Source organism: Exophiala aquamarina (genome assembly GCF_000709125.1).
Source record: "Exophiala aquamarina CBS 119918 chromosome Unknown aczIA-supercont1.74, whole genome shotgun sequence".
Lineage (NCBI taxonomy): Eukaryota > Fungi > Ascomycota > Eurotiomycetes > Chaetothyriales > Herpotrichiellaceae > Exophiala > Exophiala aquamarina.
In genome coordinates, this window is record NW_013550514.1 from 1 (window position 1) to 10,528 (window position 10,528).

General features: G+C 54.0%; 2 protein-coding genes across 2 annotated transcripts; both read left to right on the forward strand.

Annotated features, from left to right (window-relative positions):
* Nucleotides 1-3,078: 3,078 nt before the first annotated feature.
* On the forward strand, nt 3,079-6,517 carry A1O9_13120 (calcium-translocating P-type ATPase, PMCA-type; the record flags this gene model as incomplete). The annotated part of the gene is made up of 2 exons (XM_013397963.1): nt 3,079-3,804; nt 3,866-6,517. 2 exons carry the CDS (start codon nt 3,079-3,081, stop codon nt 6,515-6,517), a joined length of 3,378 nt encoding a protein of 1,125 aa, XP_013253417.1.
* A 1,575-nt stretch (nt 6,518-8,092) lies between these two features.
* Nucleotides 8,093-9,231, forward strand: A1O9_13121 (uncharacterized protein; the record flags this gene model as incomplete). The annotated part of the gene is made up of 2 exons (XM_013397964.1): nt 8,093-8,205; nt 8,289-9,231. Exon 2 carries the CDS (start codon nt 8,344-8,346, stop codon nt 9,229-9,231), a length of 888 nt encoding a protein of 295 aa, XP_013253418.1. The 5' UTR covers nt 8,093-8,205; nt 8,289-8,343.
* Nucleotides 9,232-10,528: the final 1,297 nt, after the last annotated feature.

A 10,528-nucleotide genomic window follows, 5' to 3' on the forward strand; every position in this document is an offset into this window, starting at 1 on the left:
GTTGGGCGGCGAAGGTGACCGCGCATCTGAGAAAGAGCGACGTCGAGTTGTGGTGCAAGGTGGAGGTGACGACGAAGCACCACTACGCCATCGATCGCAAGTACAAGCGGGTGTCCGGGGGCCAGCAGCAGAAGAAGACAAAGGAAGCTTCCGCGACGAGGAAGCCGCGACTGAGGGGGCGCCGAAGAGGTACATAGGGTGACGTCATGAGGAACCAATCCAAAGGGTACGGAAATAAAACAAATGATTCGTCAACACTCTGAATCTGATCGCCCACCTAGAGCAGGCCCGTCCGGATAGCGATACCAAGCTGCTATTAGTCAAGGGGGAATAAGCTTTGCCCAATGAAAATGGCTTTTGATTGCTGTGCCGGGGCGACCCACTTACTTTAATGGCACCACCACTGGCACAGGGACAATAGGAACGTCCGTCGGGCCGAGGGGCACACGCTCTAGGAAGTGGGACGGAAGACTCGGCCGTCGGAATGGGGCGTACTCCTAGTGAACGTTAGGTAGCGAAGGGTCAAAAGCTAAAACACAGACGAAATTCCCGGGGCCGCCTACGTTATCGGAATTCGACGAGGTAGACTTCGGGGCGGATTTCGAGGCAGACTTCTTCGTAACACACGGCCATAATCGCAGGTTTCATACAGTACCAGCTTCCACGGTGGATGACCTCGTGGGACGTCACTAGGATGTCCTAAAAGGGAAGCTCTCCTGTTGATTACCATAGCGCCTTCCTTATCCAGACGTCCACGAAGGATAACCCCCTTTCCCCCAACGTCGAAAGTCTCCTTCAAGTTACCCAGCTGTCGGCTCGTTGTGTTGGAGTCCTTGACCCACCATTGGGGGAAGTCTAATTTGCCTCGCCAGGGACCCGTGGCTGAATAGTGCAATAGTCCAACAGACATCCAAGAGCGAGGCGCGGGAGGAGAAACATCCATGCTTGTCACATGACGCTCGTCGTCCAAAAGCTCCCTCAACAGCATTCTTGCCGTGAGAAGGCAGTTCTGTCACGCAAGCACCTAACAGGGTCGCGTCGGGCTTGTCCGGGCATCTATGTACTCGTGTGCAGAAATAACGACGGTGCATCCCACAGAGTCAAGGAAAGTTGGTCCACATTCGTAGCCTAGAGGTCGCGTCAACGCGTAGAAGACATCAGTCCACCCCCCTCGAGGTTGTAGCGAAGTGGTCGATGATGCCGATCCCTGATGGCCACTCGGCCCACACTTCCGTCGACCGAGCAGCGTTAAGGGCATAGAAGGCGTCTAACTCAAGTCTGGAGAATCCTGTCCTACAGTAACTATCTCCCGGCGTATGGGTTCGAGTTCGCCCGAAGTCACGGAATGCACAACGGGATCCTAGAGACCCAGGCCAATCCCATGGCTACAGGAAGTATTCGGTTCAAAGTTTCCCGGGCATTTCAGGAATATGGAACCACTCTCCACCGAAGGAGCCAGAATTCAACCCAAGTTCGACAGTGGCAACCCGTGGAATATAATTTCGGGGCTCCACACGAAGAGTCAACTTCACCAAACATAGGCTGGGGAAAACTCAATCATAGGGCTTAACAGAGTCTACTGTATTGGTTTTACAGTAGCTTCAAGTATCTCACCGCATAACTTCTGACTTAAGACCCTCCACCCTCCAAGCTAAGCCGGTGCCTCCGTTCTAGGACATCGACAACCCAGGCAGACCATCTCAGGGAGACACCGGTTTGCGGCGCGCTTTGCCATGGGTATCGTCAAGACGGAAGGTCAATGGGTGGATGGAGGACTGGAGGTCTGGTGCGCGAGAGGTGTAAGGGTGAGGAAGGGGAAGATATACCAGCGAGAGGCGTGAACGAGGAAACCCACTTATATACACCCTCTCTCTCAACCTGATGTAACAGCATTATGATGAAGACAGTGAGACTGGGGATGTTAACCTGCCATGGCAGCCGGTTACGCGACTTGGCTCTTTCCCGACACGGGCCTCTCTTCCGGACCGAGTAACAGATTGATGTGGTCGTCACTTGGCTAGAGGGACTCTAGGGAGTAATTTACAACTTGTCGTCATGGTCGATTAGGCAGGGGAATGAATCAATGATGCCAAGCGGTGTTGCGGAGCGGAGCATTCCAGCACCGTATCAGAGTATCAAATCGACATGGTGTCTGTCTAGGATTGTTAATCTGAACACTGCATATCTACGTGCTCATACTGGCGGCTCGCACACTGGCGGCACACTAGCCTGGTTTCTCCCTTCAAGGAGTTGCCACCTGTCTGTTAGAGTGTGGTGACAATCATTGTGCTGCGCATTGCAGGGGGATGCGAGCGCAGCCTTCCAGCGGGAATGAAGCTGCACCGATGAGCCAAGGCAACATTCTCACCCTCGCCCTGCAGGCATCGAAGATGGCTTATGGTCTATTTCCGATTGACATTTGCCACTTTCCGTGAACGCAGACTGTGCACGCCACCTCGAAAACAGGCAGATCGGCATGTCGGTCTGATCTTACCGTTGCACAAATATTGTCGACAATTTGAAAAGCACAGCCCTCACCAGTGATTCGATCCCTCAAGGGTTCCTATACTCAAGGTCAGCAGAGCGGCGGTCGAGAAGGTGCTCCCTCGACGACATCCCTGTTTCACGATGAGTTCATCATCATACTGTATGTGGATCGCCCTGTCAGAGAAGGACATTCCCGGCTACGACGGCCATACTTGGGGGGGGGGCAGTTCTAGACATTTTGTGGGGACCTAGTGCGATCCCCAGCAAGGCATACTTTTGGTCTAAACCCAGCACTCATCACCATCCTGTGGCTTAGAGGCCCACGGGATTTCTTTCAGCGGCGGATGCACTCCACTCTCGTTTGGTCTACATCCCTCACACAGCCCCTTTCAGAGCGTCAAGATAACGACGAGGCAACTCTCACACTACACGGGAGCCTTCGAGTGGTGCTATAAACTCGCTGGAGATACCCTCATCTCTCATCCTGCTCCGAGTTTTCAATTCATATTTCCTCAAGTAAAAGTCCATCCTCGTTTAGTCAAAGCAAGTCAGAATCACAGCGCGCACACCGGGTCACGAACGGCACAAAACATGACGAAGACCGGTATCGACTACTTACAGATACCGAACCAACATGGGGGCTGTTCCAGGGCTTCCCTCGATACTACCGACACCGACTACTCAAAAAGCAGTCTCAAGTATAAGCCCCCAGCAGAAGCCTTGCAACCCGACAAGGGTGATGAAAAGGACTTTGACGTTGAAGGCAACCCGTTCGCCTTTTCCCCGGGAATGTTGAGCAAGCTTACAAATCCGAAATCTCTCTCAGCGTTCAAAGCTGTGGGCGGTCTCCAGGGGCTCGAGAAGGGCTTACGAACAAGCCGAACTGCTGGGTTATCGATGGACGAGACCCGTCTCGATGGTCACGTAAGTTTTGATGACGCTGCGAGTGCTGCATCGAGAAAGGCTGCCTTCTCAGACGTACCTCTTCCTCGACATACTACCCATGCGTCGGTGCATAAGGTCAAAGATCAATTTGAAGATCGGATTCGGGTTTTTCGAGATAATCGGTTACCAGAACGAAAACCTGATGGACTTCTGGTTCTTATCTGGAGAGCATACAACGACAAAATTCTCATCCTCCTGACAATTGCAGCAGTCATCTCTTTGGCTTTAGGTATCTATGAAAGCGTTGCCGGTGAATCTGGTGTCGACTGGGTCGAAGGCGTGGCCATCTGCGTGGCCATCATCGTCGTCGTGACGGTCGGGGCGGCAAATGACTGGCAGAAGGAGCGACAATTCGTCAAGCTCAACAAGCGAGTAAGTTCACCTGACTGGCGTCTCAGGTTTGAATCAACAGCATACTGACCAATCGCGGTAGAAAGACGATCGCGAGGTCAAGGTCATTCGATCGGGTAGATCTATTATGATCTCGGTTCACGAGATCACAGTTGGTGATGTTCTTCACCTCGAACCTGGCGATGCTGTTCCAGCAGACGGCGTCTTTATCACCGGTCACGGAGTCAAATGCGACGAATCATCTGCCACGGGAGAATCTGACCAGATGAGGAAGGCCCCTGGGGACGAAGTCTGGCGGCGAATCCAGGACGGGACGGCGACGGCCAAGCTCGATCCCTTTATCATTAGCGGTTCCAAGGTCCTCGAAGGCGTCGGCACGTATCTGGTCACCGGTGTTGGTGTCAATAGCTCTTACGGCAAGATTTTGATGAGTCTCCAGACAGACAACGACCCTACACCCCTTCAAGTCAAACTCGGAAAGCTTGCCAACTGGATCGGCGGACTTGGCTCCGGAGCTGCGATGCTTCTATTCTTTGTCCTCTTGTTCAAGTTTGCCGGACATCTATCCGGCGATACACGGCCCGGTCCTGAGAAAGCGCAGGAAGTTTTGGATATCCTCATCGTTGCTATTACCGTCATAGTCGTCGCCGTACCTGAGGGTTTGCCTCTGGCGGTCACGTTGGCTCTTGCTTTTGCCACGACTCGAATGTTGAGGGAGAATAACCTGGTGCGCGAGCTTCGTGCTTGTGAGACCATGGGTAATGCGACGACAATTTGTTCGGACAAGACCGGAACCCTTACACAAAACAAGATGACCGTGGTTGCGGGCACAATTGGCGCGAATGAGAAATTTGCCTCTTCACATTCGGAGGAAGGATCACAAACTGTGCCAACCGCCACGATGTTCCAGCGGCTTAGTGCTGAAGTAAAGGACCTCTTCAAGCTCTCTTGTACACTGAACAGCACTGCGTTTGCAGGTGAGGAAAAAGGAGTCGCAACCTTCATTGGCTCTAAGACCGAAGTCGCTCTTCTTACTCTCGCAAAGGAGCATCTGGGTCTAGATAGTCTGGCCGCGGAACGCTCCAGCTGCAAGATAAAGCACCTCATTCCATTCGACTCTGGCCGAAAATGCATGGGAATTGTCATCAAGCAACATGGCGGCTATCGCCTCTTGGTCAAGGGCGCAGCAGAGATTATGTTGGCGAACGCGACCAAAACAATCTCCAACATCTATGAAAAGGATTTTCGCGTAGATGACCTTACTGCAGAGGACAAGGAGAACGCTGCGGCGACCATCGAAGAGTATGCAAGGCATTCACTCCGCACTATCGGTATTCTCTACAAAGATTTTCCGCAATGGCCACCCATGAGGGCGAAGACTTTGGAGGAGGACCCAAAGATGGCGGATTTCGCCTGTATTTTCCATGAAATGACATGGGTCGGCGTCGTTGGCATCCATGATCCTCTCCGGGACGGCGTCATTGAAGCGATTCAACAATGTCAACATTCCGGTGTGGTGGTCCGTATGGTTACTGGTGACCACTGCACAACCGCTCGTGCCATTGCCATTGAATGTGGCATCCTCCGCACAGACGAAGAAGGCGTTGTGATGGAAGGCCCTCAATTCCGCCAACTATGTAATGAGGAGATGGACAGCATTCTACCCAAGTTACGTGTTTTGGCTCGCTCATCACCAGAAGATAAACGAATCTTGGTGGGCCGTCTCAAGCACCTCGGCGAGACTGTCGCAGTGACTGGCGATGGTACCAACGATGGCCCTGCCCTGAAAATGGCCGATGTCGGCTTCAGCATGGGTATTGCCGGCACGGAAGTTGCAAAGGAGGCCTCGTCAATCATTCTCCTGGATGACAACTTCTCCTCGACGATTACTGCTCTGATGTGGGGACGAGCGGTGAATGACGCTGTCAAGAAATTCTTGCAGTTCCAGATCACCGTCAACATCACTGCTGTGGTCCTCACATTCGTCTCTGCCGTGTCCAACGACTCCAACGACTCTGTCCTTACTGCCGTGCAACTTCTTTGGGTCAACCTGATCATGGATACTCTCGCTGCTTTGGCACTCGCTACCGACGCGCCAACGAAGAAGATTCTGGATCGTCCACCACAACCCAAGTCGGAGGTACTTGTTACAACCACCATGTGGAAAATGATCACAGGTCAAGCGACCTATCAACTGGTGGTCACCTTGACTCTCTATTTCGCCGGCATGCACATCTTCAGCTACGAACCCGCCCGGAGGATTGAGCTCAACACGATCGTCTTCAACTCATTCGTCTGGATGCAGATCTTCAACGAACTCAACAGTCGTCGCTTAGATAACAAATTCAACATTTTCGAGGGCATCCACAGGAATTTCTGGTTCCAAGGTATCAATTGCATTATGGTGGGCGGGCAGATCATGATTATCTCCATTGGTGGCCGCGCTTTCAGCATCACCCGCCTCGATGGGACTCAATGGGCGATCTCGTTGTTGTGCGCTCTGCCCTGTCTCCTGTGGGCTGCTTTGGTTCGCCTCATCCCTGATGTCTGGTTTGCTGTTGCTTTCAACGCCGCGGTTGCAGCATCAACGGTTGTTCTCCGTCCAATCGGGAAGTTCCTCCATGTCATCTTCCATCCGGTCGCCGAAGCTTTGCGTGCCGTCTCTCGAGTTACTAAACGTGTCGTTGGCAAGAAAGAAGCAGAGCACATTGATGAAGAGCGGCGATCGAAATAGCCATGGTGGCGGAATGCCCCGTACTGGATCATGTCTGTCACCGAACGAATTGAGGAAATATGTGTGACGGGAAGTCAGGCCCTTGTCAGGGAGGCTAAAGGAGACCATGTTTAGCCACTCCCTCCTTGTCGGTACCAGCTTCTTGGCCTTCTACCATTCAACAGAACCCCGAACAGGATCAAGCCCTCTCGAAGCACCGAAGGCAGCATCAATAGCATGGTTGTGGCCAACTTCTTCCGTTACATTCGCTTCCTGATGAAAAAGTGACATTCACACTGCTGTGCCTATCCAACCCTTTTTGTTTGATTCGTACAGTAACAATATGACTAAGTTTTTCCTTTGCCTTATGCGAGAATGCGGGAGACAGCTTCCATAGACGTATGGCATTGTAGCTTAATATTACTAGCGCTCTTGCCGCCTCAGTTGTAAATACTTACTTAGCCTGCTGGCACGCTGGCACTTCCAAAGCTGCAAAACACGGTCAACATGGAGCCCAGGAGGTCCAATTTATTTGCCTTTTCGCTTTCAATCCATCAACGGCTCCAGGAGATTATTCAGGTGAAGCTTGTACAGCAAAACATAGCTAACCTAACAGGCAGCGCATGACACCGTGAAGTATTGCAATGCTCGGCTGCATCACGGCGGCCTTTGAAATTCAGTCTGGAACATTTATACGTAGGCTCGCTCCCGCCCCACAGCACGAGAAAAGAGCGACTGCCGGAGACAAGATCACTCTCGCTCAAGTCCTCCTCTCGGCCCACTCCAGCCCGAAAATCGCGCGCCGGGTGTGTATACCGAATGGTCGGGGTGACGCAGGAGGAGTTCCTCGAACGCAGCGCGCAGGAAATGTCGGTGTTGACTCGAAGACGTAGAGGTATTGCCATGAATAGATTCGAGTTAGGAGAGTACAAAGGTCAAGAGCTGTGCACCACACGCCCCACGAAGAGTGGAAGCCCAGCGGCAGCTCTCGGAAGCGAGGACGAGACTATGAATGACCTGAATCGTTTGTCTGAAGCAGTAACTTAGGCCTCGGGGAAATATTGACTCCAGAACAAGCTCACCACAGCCAATAACCACCGGTCCAGCCGGTGCTCCCCCCTTTCTGAGCTTCTGAGTCTATGATGGTGGTGATACGTCCTAAGTCGACAACGTCTCTACACAAAGGAGAGCACGCACCATTTGTTTTCCCCATCTCGATCAAATGGTTGGCTTGGGAATTGGACGTTGAAGGCCAGTAGGATCCTCATATTTGATTCTGGCTTCCTTTTATCTAGAGGGAACTAGGCGATTGTCGGTGCAGGTCGACAGGGTCACACCACACCCATCTGTTGGGCTGGGGCGAACTTGTTGGGATACATCCACTCAGTAGGACTACAGCTACCCACTAGACGAGAGCGTGCCGCAGTCTGGCACAGGTGCTTGAGGAGTGGTCGTTCGCCACTCCGGAAACTACAGTGTGTGCTCCGGTAAATACCACTTCCATAGGTGTCCCATCCGTGTCCTGAAGCGTGCTGTATCCGGTAAACTTACAGTTTCACACCTGACACCCACGGGCCCCCTGTATGAGCGCCAATAATGGTCCCAGGACAAGCTCCAATGGCCTGTCAGGCCGATCTTCAGATGACCCGAGCATTCATCGTGATAGGTCTCTATATCGATGTCACCGATCGACTCGTCCGGACGATGTAGTGAGTTGTCCATCTCCTACCTCACCACCAGTCCACGACGCTGCCACGAGGATCACTAGCGAGGTGTCTCAAGCCGTACGCAGGTGGGATTGCCTCACCACCGTCTGGAACCCGTGCAACTTGTATCCTTTCGTCCTCATGGCTCAGAACGAAATGCTGGGCTCGGCATACTGTGATGCCTGTCATCGACGGTTCGCCGGCCTGTCCTCTCTCCAGCAACATCTGACCCAGTCCTCCGCGCATCATGCCACCGCTAAAGATCGGATCACGATTCAGGCGCTCTACACAGGACTTGAGCAATTGACGCCGGACATGAGGATGGGTGCGTCCGGGGCAATCCAGCACCCCGACGCTGTGGGAGGTGGTGGCACGTTGGAGCCGATCTTCCCGCCAGTTCCATCGCACGGTCGAGGCGTCCCGAAAGCCCTCGTCTCCCCGGTCTTTGCCTTCCTCTGCCGCAGGAGCGCGAACATGCCCGAATTGAGCGAAGTCATCAGGCGGACGAAGAGCACTCTGGATCCGATGATCATTCTCTCACTGATGGAGGCGGCGCGCCGCCTGAACCCTCCCGACAGCGGTCCGGAGGGCACAGAGCTCCGGCGAGTACAACAACAGCAACGCGCGGCACGTGCCCAACTCTCGGAAGATTCCTTCGTGGAGCGTTTCCGACACATGGGATATCATTTCCTCCGCGAGGTCGAGCAACGGGAGCAAGCCGAGGCGAGAGGCTGGGTGCCACGAGCCACGCCCGACATCTTCTTTGCGTCACCGGTATTTCTATGTGGTCAGCTCTGCCACTGGGTCGAGTACAAACACTACTTTGGATTTCCCAAGAATCCATTCGTCGCCGGGAAGGAAAAACAGCAGGTCCAGAAGTATCTCACGCAGTTGGGTCCCGGCGTCATCGTCTTCGAGCTGGGGTTTCAATCTGGGCACTTGAAACGGGATGGGCTGGGAGTCTTCCGGGCGGAGGAAGTGTTGGACAATCTGTCACTCCAAGGTATCGATCCGGCGCGGCGAGGTTGAGTGCCACCCGAGAAGGGCATTCAACGCGGCCTAGGTTCGAGGTCGGAGACATGAATTGAGCACCTGAGTCCAGTTCCCGTACGTCGCCGTTGGCCGTGATTCGGGGGGTCGAGGACTTGAGCGAAGGGGAATCTGAACGACTGAATGGTTTCGAAGCGCAAGCGATGGAGAAAACCGGTGAGAGCGAGGGGAGTAGAAAGGCCACTCGGTCATACAAACCCCACTGTCGTACAGTATCTAGCTCACTCGATAATTGTGAGTAGATAAACCTTGTGGTTGGTCATGTGAAGGAGTTGGTTACCTGCATATAGTCGCTGGCGAATGCACCCTGCCCGTTGTGGGACCCCGTATTCCCGGTCCCTACAAGATCGAGATTCGTCCAAACGAGAAGGTGGTGCACGAGGTAATTTACAGTAAATTACGGGAGAATCTCTGCTCGCCCGGTCCTGGAAAGGAAGCCATTCATGGACGGAAGAATTCGGTCACTGGCGAGAATGTTCTGCTCATGGAAATTGCGACTTGACCACAGTTTCCGCCACGATGGCCACACTGTCGATCCGGGATCTCCACCCTGTCCCTCGGAGAGTCTCTTTTTGACGGTGATGCATAAAAAACACTGCTGCTCGCGACGATGTGGAATCTTGGACCTGAGTGGAGGCCCGGTTCGTGGTCTCACTGCATGGTGGTGCGTTCTGTTGACGTCGAATTTTCGGGTCTCATCAAATGTACTCTTGGTCGCTTTAGCCGGGGGGGCTGCGGCCGACGTTATATGAGAACGATTTCGGTCTCTGGTCGGGAGTGGGAGCTATCCAGCGTCGTTGTCCAAGCGACACTTCATACAATACCTCCAACTTCGACGAGTGAAACGTTCTGACCCGTGAGCGGGGCTGTTCAGTGTGCCCATCCACCGCCCCGCGCCCACGGCCGGTCACCGAGACCAGGGTCAGCCACCCGGCTTTCAGCATGGATGCCACGGTTGGCCGGGAGGCGTCCCCCATACCGCCTGCCCGTGGAGGGTTTCGCTACGCCGCCGGGGGGCACACCCCCTCGGCCATGGCGTTGCTCACCGCCCACCGGTGCGTCATTCACTCCTGATCCATCCCATGGGTGGTGGCTGACGGGCGACAGTGAGAGAATTGTTTCCGTCCACCGAAATGGTCACGTCCTCCACTGGCGGTACGGACAGGACCGCCCGTGGCACGTGGAGTCCGCCCGCGACGGACGCCTCCTCTACCATCCACGGCAACAATGGATGCCGTCGGCGGTGGCACTGGATGACCGTGTCCTCTCCCTCGGC